The sequence below is a fragment of the Cebus imitator genome, unplaced genomic scaffold, assembly GCF_001604975.1.
Source record: "Cebus imitator isolate Cc_AM_T3 unplaced genomic scaffold, Cebus_imitator-1.0 Scaffold0, whole genome shotgun sequence".
Classification (NCBI taxonomy): domain Eukaryota; kingdom Metazoa; phylum Chordata; class Mammalia; order Primates; family Cebidae; genus Cebus; species Cebus imitator.
In genome coordinates, this window is record NW_016107315.1 from 9,151,089 (window position 1) to 9,169,361 (window position 18,273).

The 18,273-nt window shown below is 47.7% G+C and overlaps 1 protein-coding gene across 5 annotated transcripts in view; it reads left to right on the top strand.

Moving 5' to 3' along the window:
• Window positions 1–18,273, top strand: part of ZDHHC3 (zinc finger DHHC-type palmitoyltransferase 3) — a 58,569-nt gene that overhangs the window by 38,226 nt on the left and 2,070 nt on the right. Inside the window, exons 4-9 of one of the 5 annotated variants that reach the window (XR_005197158.1) lie at window positions 3,664–3,760; window positions 4,435–4,516; window positions 4,632–4,727; window positions 8,523–8,653; window positions 15,304–15,610; window positions 15,748–17,914. Coding sequence is in view for 4 of the 5 variants with exons in the window: in XM_017522048.2 (XP_017377537.1) it covers window positions 3,664–3,760; window positions 4,435–4,516; window positions 4,632–4,727; window positions 8,523–8,653; window positions 11,424–11,582 (565 nt within the window). In the remaining variant the exon portion in view is untranslated. Of the gene's footprint in view, window positions 1–3,663; window positions 3,761–4,434; window positions 4,517–4,631; window positions 4,728–8,522; window positions 8,654–11,423; window positions 14,224–15,303; window positions 15,611–15,747; window positions 17,915–18,273 lie in introns of those variants that run through there. The other 4 variants (XM_017522048.2, XM_017522044.2, XM_017522064.2 and 1 more) reach the window with 4 other exon arrangements.

Below are 18,273 nucleotides of genomic sequence, written 5' to 3' on the forward strand. Positions count from 1 at the left end.
AATCCTCCCACCCAGGCTTCCCAAAGTCTGAGATTGCAGGCATGAGCCACCACACCCAGTAGAACTAAGGAACTTTTTTTTTTTTTTTTTTTTGAGACAGTGTCTTGCTCTGTCACCCAGGCTCGGTTTAATGGCACAATCACAGCTTACTGCAACCTTCTGTCCTTACCCCAGGCTCAAGTAATCCTCCCATCTCAGCCTCCTGAGTAGCTGGGACCACAGGTGCATATCACCACACCTGGCTAATTTTTTGCATTTTTGTTAGAGATGGGGTCTTGCTATGTTGCTCAGGCTGGCCTCAAACTCCTGAGCTCAAGTAATCTGCCTGCCTTGGCCTCCCAAAGTGCTAGGATTACAGACGTGAGCCACCATACCTGGCCTTGAACTAAGGAACTTTTAAAAAGGAAATATAATTGTATTATTTCAAAGTTTTGTTTATAGCATTTCACCTGTTTTGAACAAATAATGCCCCCAAAATAATAAAAAGAAGCCTAGAATTCATTAAAATAATGAATTTAAAAAAATAATAGTGAGCACATCTATTGGCTGGTGACCTAAGGAAAGAAACTGAGGCAAAATTAATGTGGAGAATTTATTTGGGCCAAGGTTGAGGACTACAGCTTGAGACACACTTCCAAGTTGCCTTTGTTCAAGCAGGTTTTTGAGTTTTTCTTTTTTTTAACTTTTATTTTAGGTTTTGGGGTACATGTGAAAGTTTGTTACATAGGTAAACTCGTATCATGGAGGTTTGTTGCACACATTATTTCATCACCCAGGTATTAAGCCCAGTACCCAACAATTATCTTTTCTGGCCCTCTCCCTCCTACCCTCCACCTTCAGGTAGACCCCAGTGTCTGTTGTTCCCTTCTTTGTGGCCACATAGTATTCCATGATGTGTTATGTACCCCATTTCTATACAATCTGTCGTCATTTAGATAGATGGGCATTTAGGTTGATTCGGCGTCTTTGCTGTTATGAATAGTGCTGCAATGAGCATTCACATACATATGTCTTTATGGTAGAGATTTCTGTTCTGCTGGGTATATACCCAGTAATGGGGTTCCTGGGTTGAATGGCAGTTCTGCTTTTAGCTCTTTGAGGAATTGCCACACTGCTTTCCACAATGGTTGAACCAATTTATACTCCAACCAACAGTGTGTAAGTGCTCCCTTTTATCCGCATCCTCACCAGCATCTGTTGTTTTTTGACTTTTTAATAGTAGCCATTCTGACTGGTGTGAGATGGTATCTCATTGTGGTTTTGATTTGTCCTTTTCTGATGATCAGTGATATTGAGCATTTTTTCATATGCTTGTTGGTCATGTATGTCTTCTTTTGAAAAGTATCTGTTCATGTCCTTTGCCCACTTTTTAACGGGATTGTTTATTTTTCTCATAAATTGGTTTAATTTCCTTATAGTTGCTAGATAATTATACCTTTGTCAGATGCATAGTTTGCAAATATTTCCTCCCACTTGTAGGTTGTCTGTTTACTCTGTTGATAAATTCTGTTGCTATGCAGAAGCTTCCTAGTTTAATTAGATCCCATTCGTCAATTTTTGCTTTTGTTGCGATTGCTTTTGGTGTCTTTGTCATGAAATCTTTGCCCTATGTCTAGGATGGTATTGCCTACATTGTCTTCCAGGGTTTTTATAGTCTTGGGTTTTACATTTAGGTCTTTAATCTATTTTGGGTTGATTTTTGTATATGGTGTAAGGAAGGGGTCCAGCTTCAACCTTCTGCATGTGGCTAGCCATTTGTCCCCAGAACCATTTATTGAATAGGAAGTCTTTTCCCCATTTACAAGCAGGTTTTTAAAGGGAAAAGGAGTGGGCTGATACAAAGCTGTTTGACAGGAATTCGCATTGGTTTATAGAAACAACGTTGATTAGTGATTAGGGTATATGTCATTTCATGGCTACCTGACATCAGTCTAGAGCTCACATAGCTAGTGGCTTCAAGAGGTAATTATTTGCTGGGCACAGTGGCTCATGCTTGTAATCTCCACTTTGGAAGGCCAAGGCAGGTGGATTGCTTGAATCAGGAGTTTGAGACTCACCTGGGCAATATGGTGAAACCCCATCTCTACCAAAAATACAAAATAATTAGTCGGGTGTGGTGGCACACACCTGTGGTATCAGCTAGGAGGCTGAGGTGGAAGGATCGCCGGAACCTCAGAAGTTGCGGTGAGTCATGATCGCACCACTGCACTCTAGCCTGGGTGACAGAGGGAAGACCATGCTAAAAAAAAAAAAAAAAAAAAAAAAAAAAAAAAAAAAAATTATTTATCTCAAAGGGGAGTGTAAGATATAACCGCTGTCACAGGCTACCACATTTCAGTGTCTCTCTAGGCCTAATAATTAAAGAGGCTCACATTCCTGAGATAAAAAGTTTTTTTTTTCTTTCTCATGGCAAATGAGTCTTTCTAGGGACACAATTGCTTTCAAGCCCCCAGTAGTCTTGGACACTTGTTTCACATTATTACTTTGTATCATCCTAAGGGGGAGCAGGCTTGTGCTTCCTATCAAGTAAGCTTGAAATAGTCTCGGCCCAAAAGTTATCCCAATAATGTTAGAAATATGCAAATTAATGAACTGTCTGGTCGACAGTTAAGCTCAAATGACTTTTTTTAATGTTTGTTTTTATTTTTGAGGCGGAGTTTCACTCTTGTTGCCCAGGCTGTAGTGCAATGGTGCGATCTTGCCACAGCCTTTTATCTCCTGTGTTCAAGTGATTCTCCTGCCTCAGCCTCCTGAGTAGCTAGGGTTACAGGCATGTGCCACCATGCCTGGCTAATATTTGTATTTTTAGTAGAGATGGTTGGTCAGGCTGGTCTCGAACTCCCAACCTCAGGTGATTTGCCCCTCCTCGGCCTCCCGAAGTGCTGGGATTACAGGCGTGAGACACCGCGCCCGGCAATTTTTTTTTTTGAGACAGCTTCACTCTTCTTGCCCAGGCTAGAGTGCAATGGCACAATCTCAGCTCACTGCATCCTATGCTTCTTGGGTTCAAGCAGTTCTGCTGCCTTAGCCTCCCAAAGTGCTGGGATTATAGGCAGGAGCCACCACGCCTGGCCTCAAATGACTTTTCTGTTTCCTTTTTTTTCTTTTTTTTTGGCTCAATGGATGTCATCTTGGAGCTGGGCTTCCTGCTGTCCTTGACCTTGCTCTGAAATAGCCCTTTCTTCTGTCCTTTGTTCCTCCATGGTGGCAGTACCTGGCCCTCCCTGGTAGTACCTCATGGTGCTTCTAGAACTTCCACCCAGCCCTTGGTGGTTTGGTCTTTTGGAGAAATGAGTAGCGGCTGTTCTCCATATCTTAGCCCACTTGGTCAAGTTTTTGAAACTACTTCATTTTTTTTCTCTCAGGAAACCAAATTCTAAGCCCCATTACCTCAGGAGAGCAGCCTCTTTCTCACCCATGTTAGTTCCATCCCGTTTATATGTTAAGCAAGCTAAGAGGCTTTGGAGAATGACTCTATAGCCCTGTATGGAATGACTGCCACCCCTGGGGTCCTGACCTTGCCTTCTAAGCCCCATGTGACACACACCCAGCAAAACCCTTGGCAGTGCCCAAGGAAGCTATTTCAGAGGAGTGGAGCAGGAGCCATGGGCTCTATATTACACCATGGGGACACCCTAAGGTCTGACCTGTGGGCTGTTTCAGTGTTTGTAAGCGGTGCATTCGGAAGATGGACCACCACTGTCCCTGGGTCAACAACTGTGTCGGCGAGAACAACCAGAAGTACTTCGTCCTGTTTACAGTAAGTCAGCTTCCAAATTCTGCCCTGCCCTCCATGAAGTAACGGAGCACTTTGTTCCTTTGAAAATTCTCAGCATTCACAATGTTCTTTGCTGCTGTTCAGAATACTGCCTGGCCCTGTAGATCTCCGCCTTCTTGCCAAAGATCTATTTCAATAAGTGCCTGTTTCTAAGCCCTTCACTTGAGCATTTAGAAAATGGATTCAAGTTGATTAGCTATGGGCTCCCATCCCAGGTGTTGGACCTAAGTAGCTCAAGAAGGCAGTTGGGATGATGACCTCAAATTCTGAGCTGCAGGTAGGTGGAGTCTACTTAGTGCAAGGACTAGAAGGGTCTGCAGCAATCAGCATTCTGACTTTTCAAGGGAGGAGGTACAGCAGGCTTGGACCCCCACTCCCAGGCAGACCAGACTGCCTGGAGCCCAGGTCATGCCTGGCAACGGACTTGTTTCTGTTTTGGTTCCACATACTCCCAGAGATGGCTGCTTACCTCAACCCAGGGCTGGGGGGCAGGAGAATCTGTAGGGAGTCACTAGCTAGCCCTCAGGTCCCTCCTGGTCAGGCCTTGGCCTAGCTGAGTGTTCCTGAGTGGCAAGTTTTGAGAGCCCCTGTCCTGGGAACCTGTGAGGTCAGAGGATTCTCACAACAATGGTGTCTGCACTGGTTTCCTGTTTCAGATGTACATAGCTCTCATTTCCTTGCACGCCCTCATCATGGTGGGATTCCACTTCCTGCATTGCTTTGAAGAAGATTGGACAAGTGAGTATGTGCCAAAGCTTTCCTCCCTGCTCTAGGGTGGGCGTGTGACCTGAGTCGGGGCGGGAAGTTTCTTTGTTTCCTTCATGGGTGCCAGGGGCCAACCTCATTTTATTAGATCTCCTGAAAGCCTATGGACTGAACAGGGAAGAAATGGCAGAGGCTGGAATCTCTCTTCATGAAAAAATGCAGCCCCTTAAAGTCAGTTCGACAGGTAAAGTCAGGAGTTGGACAGACAGACCCTCTGGACTGAGAGTGCCCAAGGAGAATGCAGGCCCCAAGCAAGCACAGAGGCTGGCTCCAACGCATGGGAGCCGCGCTGGGAGAGAAGTTTTGTTTTCTGTCTTTCCATGAGGCACTTAAATCAAAGGTCATTTTATTCCAGTCTTGCAGAGACTCAGTTTTTATTTTCTGGCTAGGACATGGAATTTCTTTATTAATTTGTCTGGTTTTTGTGTTGGCTGTTTTTTAACTGCTTATACTGAATCATGAATTTACATTAAGATTGTAGATAATTCCTCCTGCTTTAGAGGCATCCCACTGAAATGTGCAAATGCTGAGGAAGAAACTCCAGCCAGAAGATTGCACAGATCCTGAAGGAAAACAATAGATGCTGGAGGAAAAGAAATAAGAGACCACCTGCTGGGCTGTCTCTTTCACACTCACAATCTATGAGACAGCCCAGCAGGGGCTGGGCTTTTTTATTTATTTATTTATTTTAGATTAAGTCTCACTCTGTTGCCAGGCTGGAGTGCAGTGTCGCAATCTCCACTCACTGTAATCTCTGCCTCCCATGTTCAAGCAATTCTCCTGCCTCAGCCTCCCAAGTAGCTGGGATTATAGGCACGCACCACCATGCCCAGCTAATTTTTTGTATTTTTAGTAGAGACAAGGTTTCAACATATTGGCCAGGATGATCTCAATCTCTTGACCTCGTGATCCACCCGCCTCGGCCTCCCAGAGTCCTGGGGTTACAGGTGTGGGCCCCTGCGCCTGGCCCAAGACAACCATCTTGAGCAAGGAACATTGTATTTTATCTGCTTTTCCCTCCATGGCCCCCTTTTATTATTTCACTGTCTTTAGAACTTTTGCTATTCCTATACATGCCAACTTCAGCCTTTTCTTACCACAATTCTGACATAAGTCAGGTGGCAGAGGTCAAGCTGGCAAACAATAGGGAGAGGAGAGAAAGGTAGAGGTGAGTGGGTATGTGCAGAACTTTCCATTCTGCATAGCTGGGTGAGTCGCCAGCAAGTTCCTCACCACTTGGTGAGCATTCTGAAGTGCATGCCTTCTGCTAGGCTTGGGGAACCCAGATCTACTCCAGATTTGGCCTTGGTGACTTGACAGGAGAGTCCATTGGGATATTTTGTCATCCCAAACACCTCCCGCATCTCATCAGGTTAACAGACTCGAGCAGTGATGGTAGCACAGACTATCAGTGAGGCAAAATGTCTCTGTCGTTGGAATGGTGCTGGCAGGGACCATTTCATTAATGCCTACTGGGAGCCAGGAATGGCCCTAAGGGCTTTTTGAGCAGTGCATTGTTTCAACCTTATAATAAGCTGGCAAGATAGAAGAGATGCCTCCCACTTTGCAGATGACAAAAGCTGCAGCTCACAGAGGATGAACAAGTTCCCAAGATCACTCAGCTAAGAAGCCGGCCTCTAGTTCAAGCCTAGGTCTGGAGCAAGGTTTTTAGCCCTGTCCGGTTGACTCCAATGTCCAGGGTCCTCCCAGCCATGCTGTTGATTAACTGTGGTTAAGATTCCTGATGGAGTGGGCTTCAGGCACCCAGCTCCTATGGCAGCTAGGCTGGGAAGGCACAGGTCAGTCCCCAAAGTTGAGGCCTGAGAGTTGACTGTATATGACCATTAGTTACTGCCCTCACTGCTCAGTCCTGGTGGAATTGTTGGGCCATCGGAGCTGGTGTGAGCAGGGGCAGAGGGTTGTCCCCAGGATTAGGGCACTTAGAGTTGATGTTTAAAGAAGGGTAGGGAGGTGGTTCCACACACTGATCTGGTTCCTGCCTCCGCAAACTCCGTTGGTAATTCCTGGGGCCCAGCCCACAGAGGAAGGATGCTTGCCGCTTTGCAAGGAGGGAGAACAGGCCCTGGACTCTGCCACCAGCTCCAGGGCAGCCGTGGTAGGTAAGAAAGAGGTGCTTTATCTAACAGGCACCCTCATGTGCTCCTGCCAGGCCAAGGCCAAACTCTGCAGATGTTCTTTCATGAATTCTTAAGCACTCCCCTGTATAGAACGGAAAACAACATTTCAGAAAGCCCAAACCTCTTGCCCAGATCCTTTTGTTGTCAGGCACTGTCCCAAGGCTGGCTGTACAGCAGTGAGCAAGACCAAGTCTCTCTCCTCCTGGAGTCTGAAGTGTAGTGGGAGAGGCAGTTATCCAACAAGTACAGAAACAAACAGGTAATTCCACAATGCAGAGGACAGGAAATACATGGGCCAGAACAGGATATTAGCGGGGGCCTTGTAGTTAGAGTTCATGATCAGGAATTGGTGCCAGGATTTGTTCCTCACTGTGCCTGCCAGATGTCAGAGCTCTTGTTCTTCCCAACACCCTGCCCAGCCCAAGGCCACCCATACTTGTAGCCACCCACGGCCAGCACATCAGGCTGGTGAGCCACCCCAACCAAGCCCTGCTCCACAAGGAGCCAAGAAGAGAAATCATTGTGAGGCATCAGTACATTCCCAGTGAAACCGGAGGAGATGTGCCCTGGAGATGAGGTGTTCCTTACCTATCACCCACATGGTGCTTGGTGTCTTTCCAAGCCCATTCCCACATTTGACCTCCCTTTCCCGTCCCGACGTTCCCCTGGGGGAGCCAGCAGGATGGCTTGAATAGGGTGCTTACCCCCGTAATTCCCAGAACCATTGAAGCCCAACTCTGCCTTCCAGGATCTGATCTTTCCAGCCAGGGAAGCAGGCACAAGTACGGGAGTAACAAGAAACAAACCACAGCCCAGGCTCAGCCAGCATTGGCAGCTGCTCTGAGGTGCAGAAGTCCTTCGGTGAAGAGTGCCAGCCGAGGGGCCTAGCCTGTCTGCCAGCGCCATCTGCTGGGCCAGGCATTTCCCAGGTCACATCGCTTCAGAGTTCTCCCCTCCCTGTTGACTCCCACCATCTTCACAGCACCTTCGTTTTTCTCCTCCATGCGCGGGGTTTCTGACTAAGACTTTGTTCAGACAAGACTCTGCTGCTTAAAAACAAGCCATACCTCTAGTCAAATCTCACTGCTTTACAGTGGAGGGGCTGGAGACGTGGAGACAACAGGACTGGCCTCAGGTCCCCAGGGCTGGAGGCCAGGACAGTGAAAGTGCCTACTCTGGGCCCATGCCTCTTTGGTTAACTCCCTGGCCTTTGGCACCGATGGCCTCGGTGGTGCAGATGTCCCTGGGAGTGGGGGCCATGCATTACTTCACACTGTGGTCAGGGCTGAGTCCTGGCAGTTCAACTGCCCCTGCCAAGCTTAAAATCCCAAAGCCACCCAGTGATCCTCCCCAGCTGCCTGTGAGCTGATGGGGGCACAGAGGGGCAGCACCTCATATAGGAATGCCCAGAAAACCTATGGTCATAGTAGGACTGGACAGTCCTCTCCACCTGTGGGTCTGCATTGTGCTTTCTGAGGAGAGGAGGATCCCCTGTGGTGTCATCAGGCCTTCATGCCTCCATTCAGAGGCCTTCCTGGGCCCTTCCATGTGTCGGGTGCTGTGCTTGGCACTGAGGGCAGTGAACAGGGAGTGATTTGTGTTACGGAATGGAAGCCCTGGCTGGGGCCCGGCCTATTGAGGAGACCTCCCTGAGGAAATGAGCGATAACCAGTGTGGGCCAGGATGATCCTTACCGTGACCCAGAGGCCAGAGACCTGTGGCACACAGAAGGAACGAAAGCCTGTAGGCAGCAGGCAGAGTGGGAGCCCAGTGGGGTGGTGAGCCTGGCCAGTCAGTGGCCAGTGGTTAGCAGCACTAAGCCCTGTGTGCTTCTTTTTCAGAGTGCAGCTCCTTCTCTCCACCCACCACGGTGATTCTCCTTATCCTGCTGTGCTTTGAGGGCCTGCTCTTCCTCATTTTCACATCAGTGATGTTTGGGACCCAGGTGCACTCCATCTGCACAGATGAGACGGTAAGAGGCAGCTCTGCCAACCATTTCCCCACCTGGGGATGGGGAGGACCCAGGATCAGTGTTGCTGGGAAAGCTGCTCACAGGTCAGACCGGAGCCCAGTGGGCAGGCCCCTGGTGTGCAGGGCATAATTCCTTTGTTTGCAGTTACACTTGGGTCGTCTTCATGCACACACAAGTTCTCCAGCCTTGGGGCAGCCACAGCAGATCACACCAGGAGTGGGGCACAGCAGCCATGGCTGAAAGGCTGCCTTTACCACATTTCCTTCCATCCCCGTGCAGGTCTTCACACTGCACTCCATTAGACACTCCACTAGGCACAGGGGGCGCCCTCCCCATCTGGGGCCACAGGCTTAAAATAGAGTGGTTGACAGGGTACCCTAACCCAGCTAGGACAGGCTGGTCAGCTTGCTGGCCATGCCTGGGTCCTGAGGGCAGAGTCAGGAGGCAGGTCTGTCTTGAGCCCCCAAGGCAGCAGACTTTTACCTGGCCTCTGGTTCATCTCTGTCCAGCCCAGCCCTTGGCCTCGTCCACTGCCTTCTCACCCCCACTGCCACCTCCCATCTGCCCACAGCACCTTCACTGGGAGCTTTGAGGCTGCTGAGTATTCCAGACTGTGGCCTATTCCCTTGGTGTCCCTGCTGCCGTCTCCTGACCTTCCTAAGGTGTCTGGAAACCTCAAGGTGGTCAATCCCTGGTTGGGGTGTAGGCATGTCTCTGGGGATTTACATAGGAAGAAGGGGCAGCACTTAGCTCTGGGTGCGGGGAGCAAGCAGAGCCGTGAGTTCGAGAGCCATCCCTATGCCACTCCTCGCGTCCTGCGGCCCCTCAGGGTCAGCTGTCACCAGTGTTCTAGGGCTCTGGGTAAAGGTTTGGGCCTGTGGGTGGTCAGCATTAGGAGCAGGCTCAAAGGAAGACAACATCCTCCCGCGCTGCTGGCCACCTTCCCCTGTGGGCTTAGAGGAGTATGTGCAGGGAAAAGAAGGGACATTGCTGCCCACTGCCAGAGCAGCATTGTTTGGGTCTTTCGGCAACTTTTAGAAGGTTGTGCGGCTTTTGGCAACTTTTTTTCTAAGAAATGATGTCATTCCAAAAGTTTTCTGTGAAACTAGTAGCCAGTGGTGTAGATCCAGCCATGGATCCAGCCAGTAACTGTGACCAACCTCTCTGCTTAAGATCTGCAGGGAACCCAGATGGATTCTTTCAGGACCTGCCTGCCTTTGGGATACTGCCAGGCCACGGTCTCTGGGAGCCAGAAGGCAAGGCAAGCTTCCTTTTTTTTTTTTTTTTTTTTTGAGACGGAGTGTCACTCTTGCCCAGGCTGGAGTGTAGTTGTGTAGTCTCGGCTCACTGCAACCTCCACCTCCCGAGTTCAAGCAATTCTCTTGCCTCAGCCTCCCAAGTAGCTGGGATTATAGGCACGTGCCACCATGCCTGGCTAATTTTTTGTTGTTGTTGTATTTTTTTCGTAGAGATGGGGTTTTACCATGTTGGTCAGGCTGGTCTCAAACTCCTGACCTCAGATGATTCACCCACCTCAGCCTCCCAAATCACTGGGATTGCAGGCGTGAGCTGCTGCACCCGGCCACTCAGAAGGCAAGCTTTCACGGCCCCGGTCCTAGTTGTTCTTCCCTGTGCAGTCCATTCCTAAAGGGAATTGTGTTGGAAGGAAAGGAGAAAGCACCAAAGGGCCCTGCCCCTCCTAGGAAAGGGTGTCTTCCCTTTGCCTTATGTCCTTCCCAGGTCCCTAGGCTGTGAAGAAAGACTCAGACTCGCCTGTCCCCCCAGCACCCCTTCACCGGAGACCACAGCAGACAGACCCCTGGCCAGGCTCCTGCCAGGCTGCTCCTCTCCTGTCCCTCCAGGCAGGGGCCCCATTCTCAAGCCCTGCCCTTTGACCAGCTCCATCTGAAGAAGGGAGGGGGGAGGAAGCAGCTCTTCCCGCAGCCCCAGTTTATTCCTGAGACTTAGCAGGGGAAGCGGTGGTAGCTCCGTGACACCTGCTGTGTAGGTCTCTACCATGTTTCTGCCCAAAAGACCCATTAGGAGGAGCTTTGCCATGCCAGGCTGACTGGCCTGGCCATGCCACCCTCTAACCTATACTAATCCCTCCTCCTTCCTTCTCTGTGGTGACTTCTTCCCTCATTCATGGTCTGTCACTCCTATTCAACCTTCTCAGTTTGCGTCTCACCAACCCCACTAAGCGGGGTGCTGCTTGATCTGATCCCCCCGGCTGGTGAGACACACAGTGCCAGAGCAGTCATTTGATTTGTTACTTTTGTTTTTTGTCTGCAAAGTGGCCGTGGTAGCTTCAAACTTCCTAGGAATCTCTCCCAAATTAACGGCCATCATTGGTTATGACAATTACGAGCTCCCCGACAATTACGAGCTCCCCAACAACACTGAGGCCTTTCATGCCAAAGCCTTCACAGCAGTCCATCCACAGCCCAGCACAGAGCTTTTGAAGAGCGCTTCTGTGGAGCTCAGCAAGGGGCCAGGGCTTAGCAACACGCTCCAGCCCGGCCAGCGGCGTCTGCCCCACTGATAGTGCTCCTTTTTCCCTCCCTTCTTGGAAGGACTTGTGAATGAGTGCCCACCAGAAAAAGAGCATTTTTTTTAGTAACACTTTTTATGAGAAAGATTTATTATGTAGATAGCTTCATTGCTTTAAAGAGGAAGCATTTACTCCATTCACCTCACACTGTGGATATCCCTCCCCAAAAACCACAGCAATGCAGTGCTTGACTGAAAGTGTGATTGTTCTTGTTTTCAGGGAATAGAACAATTGAAAAAGGAAGAGAGAAGATGGGCTAAAAAAACAAAATGGATGAACATGAAAGCCGTTTTTGGCCACCCATTCTCTCTAGGCTGGGCCAGCCCCTTTGCCACGCCAGACCAAGGGAAGGCAGACCCGTACCAGTATGTGGTCTGAAGGACCCCGACCAGCATGGCCACTCAGACACAAGCCCATACCACAGCACTACCGTCCCATCCGTTCTCATGAATGTTTAAATCGAAAAAGCAAAACAACTAGACTTTAAACATTTTTTATGTCTCAAGTAGAATGGCTGAGCATTTTAGAGAAAAAAAAGTCCCCATATTTTATTTTTTAAAAATCATCCTTTTGATTTTTTTTTTTTGGTGACTGAAGCTGCTGTCTTTTCCTTTTAAAATCACTTCTCTGGCCTCTGGTTTCTCTCTACTGTCTGTCTGGCATGACTAATGTAGAGGGTGCTGTCTCCAGGCTGTGCCCACTTCTACTAACTGAGTGAGATGGGACGCTTCACGTGGATGGAATAGTCAGGACACCTGGTGGGGGATGCGTGGGAAAGCCAGGAGGGCCCTGACCTCCCACTGCCCAGGAGGCAGTGGCGGGCCCCCCCATGGGACTTAAAACCTCACTGAAGATGGATGCTTCCTCCTTGAGGCCTGAGAAGGGCAGGATCAAGGTTGGAGGCTTCAGAGGGACCTTGGCACAGCGACCTCATCCCCCAGGTGGACACGGTTTGCTTCCTAATTTGCAAAGCAGTTGCCTGCCTTGTACTTTATGGAGTTGGGGTGTGTAGAATGATCTTGCAGGGGAGTGGGGAGAGAGATGAAAGAGATCTTATTTGTATTCTGAATCAGCAATTATATCCCTGTGATTATTTGGAAGAGTGTGAAGGAAAGATGTTTTATCCAGTTCAAAATGCCTTATACAATCAAGAGGGAAAAAAATTACACGGTTTCAGGCAAGCTACGTTTTCCTTTGTTACATCTGCTTCCCCTCTTACCACCCCAACCCCCTCTCTTCCCCAGCAAGATGTCAATTAAGCAGTGTTAATTCTGACTGCAGTAGGCACCGGTGCCCAACACATACAGCCCCACCATCACCCCCTTCTTCTGGTTTTAATAGTCCTCACAGAGGATTCACTTTCTGATATTTAACCCCCATAAATGTGCACGTACCTGTATTTTCTCTGTATTTTAACCTGGGAGACTGTTGTCCTGGCATGGAGATGATCATGATGCTGGGAATTCACCTCACAGTCTCTACCCTATCAAAGTCAACATATGGCCATCCCATTGGCTGCAGTCCACAGATACACCTAAGTCTGTGGCACTGGGACAGAATAGATTTTGCATTTGAGAGGCACTTACTGTGTGAGTCTTGTTTGAAGAAGGTGGTGATGGTGGGGAGAGGTGAGGGAGATAGGAAGTGCCCTCCAAGTACAAAAATAACAAATATGATTATTGACCATCTGGGAATTTGCACACATTGTTTTTTAAGCAATTGCCACAAACCGCCTTTTTTAGCTTTTGCTTGGGGTGGGGGTAGGAGATAAGGTTTATTCAGTCCTGTCCTGGGTAGGGTAAAAGTTAATCTAGCCATTTGATTTTTCAGAAAAGTAAGTGGAACATGCTGCCTCTTTTCAATTCTGTCAGTGCTTCCACATGGAAACAAAATGCAATAAAATTTTTCCAAAACCTCTTCTGATTTAGCGCTCCTCTCTTGAGGCGTTACCCTTCCGGGAGGCTGACTATCCCCAGCATGTACTACCAGTCTAGAGTTTTCTCTGGTTGGGTTTTTGTTTCTTTGCTGCTTCTCTTGAATGAGGATTTTGTTTGTTCGTTTGTTTTAAGGGACCAAAAGGTCTGTCTCTTGAACCAACTTGGCCGACCAGGCCTGTCTCCTTTGCCTTCTGCAGCCTGAATTGATTCCTTTGTGTTTTGGGGCTCTCCTAAGAGCTTTTCTGGGTCAGTTAACTTTGACTCGCCTGTACGGTGCTATTCTTGCAATACAGGCAAAGCTGAGATGCTAAGATTTAAAAAAAAGAATGCTGTTTTAGATTGACTTGATAGCATTTGTTCTCCATATGCTTTTAATCACGTTTTTCTTAATATACTATTCACTTAGGTGTATGAAAGAAGTGTGATTGTATTAAATGACTAGAGAGGGGCAGCAGCTCTGGCCCTCCCCTAGAGGAGAGAGATTGATCATTATTCCATCTTCAAGGGCGTTTTTTAAAGTGAGCCAGGTTAGTTCTTTTCCCCTGGCATTTCTAAAGGAATGCAGTAGATAGTGCTGAAGATGCATTGAATTTTTTTGAGTCTTAAAAATAGAAACTCATCCTTTAAACTTGGTGCATACTATGTTTATCTTTCCCATAGAGTGGAGTTCCTTGGGTTTGTATAGGCCTTGGCTAGAAAAACTCAATGTCCCTGAGCCCTCACCAGCTGCATTCAGAAGATAGGAATACCCCCAAGATTCCTGGCATTTTTCCTCTTTCATTTTCCTGAGAGCACAATGACTGAGGAATGTGGCCATCATTGGCAGCATAATGATTGGTTCCCAGCCTGGCTTCCACACAGGAAGAAAAGGCATCCCTGAGCTCTCCTCAGTATTTCCAGATGTAATGAAAGAGGACATCTTTATACACAAAGTCGGCCCCAACTTTTGGCTTAGTCACAGGAGTTCTGATAGTACTGTTGGGTGCACACATGGAAAAATGAACCAGTGGTAGTCACAGGCTTTCAGAACCTGGGTTCTGGGGAGTGGAAGTGAAAAATAAAGATGTGGCATGTTGGATTAGATGATCCCCAGCTTGCTTTCCTTCTGTCAACTTCAGGTTTGTGTTCACAGCAACCAGACTGAATATGCAAAAGGCTTAGATCCAAGCAAATCTATAATCTATGCATATTTGCATGGGCTTGGTAATATGTACACAAAATACATTTGGGTAGAAGTGCATGAGCTAAATCTTTTAGTCCTGCCATTTTGTCTTCTTCATACTGTACTTCCTCTTTTTTGTTTGAGACAGGGTCTTGCTCTGTCACCCAGGCTGGAGTGCAGAATTAGAACTCACTGCAGCCTTGAACTCCTGAATTCAAGTGATTATTGTGCCTTGGCCTCCTGAGTATCCACGGCTACAGGCATGTACTACCATGCCTGGCTAATTTTGTTGTCTTTTCATAGACTGGAGGTCTCACTGTGTTGCCCCAGCCAGTCTCAAATGCCTGGCCTCAAGCAATCATCTTGCCTTAGCCTCCCAAAGTCGTGGGATTACAGGCGTGAGCCACTGGGCCCAGCCCTGTACTTCCTTCTTGAGAGAGCCCAAAGTATTCGCTTTTGCTCATCTGGCTAGGCCACTTAAATAGTTAGAATCCACCATCCCCTAATGCAGAAACCTTTCAGGTGAGATAAATTAATAAACATTTTAAACACATATATGAGGTTGGCATTACACAGAAACTCCTCTCCGGGGATCTAGGCTGGGCATTCTCAGCCAGCCTAATGCATTTTAAATTTCTCTCTCTCAAGACTTGCAGTCCATCAGCTTAAAGGGTGAGCCAGCCAGTAGAGGGAAGGGGCCCCAGCTAGAAGATACCCTTAAATGTCGAAGAAATGCGAAGAGAGAAAGATTTTGCTAGAACCCTCCTCAAGGGTGTTCTTGAGGTTACCAGACCAGTAACATCAGCATCCCCTGCGAACTTATTGGAAGTGCACATTCTCGGTCGCCACCCCAGGCTTCTGAGCAGAAACAGTGGGGCCCAGCAGTCCGTATTTTAACAGCCCTTCAGGTGATTCTGACAAACTCTCAAGTTTGAGAATCCACTTGGGGCTTGCAGGGGGTCGCTCTTCAGGTCGTCCCTGATGCTTGCTGGTGATAAGGGTCCTGTGTGCTGCTAGGCGCAGCGTAGTGCAGTCAAAGTGCTGATTGTGAAGACAGGCGTGTGTTCCCACTGCTGAGAAGCCACTGAGACCTCCCTTGAACCTGTGGCCTCCCCAGCAAACAACTGCCAAGATATCAAAGAAAGTCTGTATGAAGTGGATCCAAATTATTAGCCTGCCCACCACTCCTTCTACATCTCATCAGTTGAACCCATCTCTAGACCAAGGGCCCTTTGGGTGAAGAACCATTCCAGAAGGGAAAGAGAAAAGAACAGAACCCAGAGACCTCCAGATGGGAGCAGCAGCCGGTGAGTAGTCTAGAGCCAGGGGCATTGTAGCAGCCTGGATACATGACCTGTACATGTCCTGACTTTTGCTTTCCATGTGTGGGCTTCAACACCCATGTGGCTTTTTCTTATATTCTTTAAATACATATCTAACTTAGGATCACCTCACAGAAGAGAAAGAATTCACAGTGAAACAGAAACAAGCCACTGACCAGCGTACTCCCAAACTGAAACCTTCCTTTTCCCACCCTCTCCCTCAAGAAAGCATCTGCTAACTTGAGCAGCGTGATTGCCATAGCAAAGCAGAGTGGCCCCCTGGGAACCCGCTCTGTTGTGGCACATGCGCACACAGGAACCGGTGAAGCTGATCCAAGAGTGATGACAAGCACTGCAGAGGGATGTTTGCCAGAAGCCTTCTGGGGGACACACATGCTCTAACACGGACATAGAATGCCCTGGATTTCTGCAGTTGAGGCTGTAGAGTCTGGTGACCAAGTATTTGAGTCCTGGCTTCAGTCTTTTGTTCAAACCTCTGCTTGGCTACGTACTACCATACCTTACTACCAAAATACGACCTTGAGCATTAACTTCTTTAAGACTCAGTTTTCTCATCTGTAAAACGGGAACGATAATCTAAATCACAAAGTTAATGGAAGAATTAAATGAGGGTGATGAATGGGAATGTATAGTGTCTGGCCCTGGTATGGCTGTATAAATGTTAGCTGTGTTAGAGCTGCGCTTTTCAAACCATTGGTCATAACCATTCATGGTTTGCAACCAGCATTTTTTTCAAGAAAAAATTTTAATGCATTACATATTGCAGGGTAAGTATTGTTTTATGAAGCTTAGGGGCTGTGTATATATGTGTTCTGGAATGCAACAGAAAAATATTTCCTCTTGTGGGTTACAATATAGAAGTATGAAATCTCTGATGAGGAGAGACAGCGTTATCTGGCCAGCTGTGAAGAGACGCATTTGCCTAGGCTGCTGCCTGGGGCTCTGGCTTTCTACATGACAGTGCAGGGAGCAGCCTGTTCTCCCTCTCTGGGGCTCAGCTGAGTCTGCACAGACTCTTCTTGCTCAGGAGCCTTCGTCCTAATACATTCATTTTGGGGAGTTGGTGAGTTTGTTCACAGATCACAGCTCATGTGTCACCCAGGCTGACCTGGGCCAAAAGGCCCCGTCATATACTCTGCCAGAGCTGCTGGTGTCAACTACAACCCCCTGACCAGAAATCAACCATTTTTGTTTGTTCTCTTGAGCCTGAAGCTAGCGTTACTGCTCCTCTACAAACCTCAAGCTTAAGAACTTTGCCTGCAGGATCCCTTGAAACCATGCAAAACTCAAAATTGTGTCCTACTGGGAAAAAGCAGCCCTCAGGCCATTTATTACATCAGATTTGTTTGCAGTGTTTTCTTTCTGGACTCACAAGTAGTCGGTACTCCCTGAACATTTGTCCACTTGACTGCTGAAGACCTCTGGTAGACAGGCCAGGCTCTGCCTGGAATACTTTTATGAGCTTGGTGAGGAGGTTGGGTATAATCCAAGAGTGCCTTTCGGGAGCATGCCACATGAATGGCAAATAATCATCCTGTGGGCTCTTGGCTTCATTTCCCTTCTCTCTGACTGAGCTCAGCCTGGGCACAGTGGGGATTTGCACAGTGGGGAAACATGTTGGGCAGAAAAAAGACACTAGTTCTGCTCCCAGTTCTGCTGCATAACAAGCCAGAAGAGACTTGGCCATTCTCATGGCCTCTTGGAACTTATATTTCTTCCCTATCTGCCAAGCATCAATACTCAGACCCATCTCACAAGGAGGCTATAAAAACCTATGGTCATGGCTTTGAGTCCAAGTCAGTGAGGATGCAGCCAATCTGTCATTTCTGGGTGTCTCCTCTGTAGCCCAGTCTGCCATATGGTAATGTCCCAGCTCTTGTGCTATCAAGTTAAAGCACCTTTCTCGACAGACTGCAGATGATCACCCAGGAAGGGAATGCAGAATACCCAAAGCAAACCATCTCAGTGGTCACTGCTTCTGTGCCAAGAAGGGAGGCCTGGCGAGGGGCCAGTCAGGGAGCAGCATGGCATCCTGTCTCATGCCCCACATGAAGGTCCCTCTAGACTGTGTCAATAAGATCCATTTTCTGAAACAGCTATTTTTGTTCTGATTATAAAAGTAACATTGGCTCATTGATGAAAACTTAGACTGTGTGAGAAGTCTACAGAAATAAATACAAATCATCTAGAATTCCATCACCAAAAGTAACCACACAGGCAAATGTTCCAATGTCATGTAAAATTGTATTAACACCGTCTTGTATAGCTGCATAGCATTCTGCTTTATAGAATCATCTGCTTAACCATCATTATTGGGCATTTCTCTTGTTTCCAACTTTGCATGATTATAATTCAGTGTTCAAGTTTATATTGCATAAATCTTTGCTCAGACTCTTATTTTCAAATTTTTTATTGTGAAATAACTTCAGACTTACAAAAATGTGACAAAAACAGTACAAGGAGTTCCCATGTACCCTTCAGTCAGTCTCACCAAAGGTAAACATTTTATACACCCATAATACAAATATAAAAACCTGGACGCTGGTGACACAATACCCTCAACTAAGGTATGGACCTTATTCACGTCTCTCCAGTTGTCCCATGAACATCCTCTTCTGTTCCAGGTT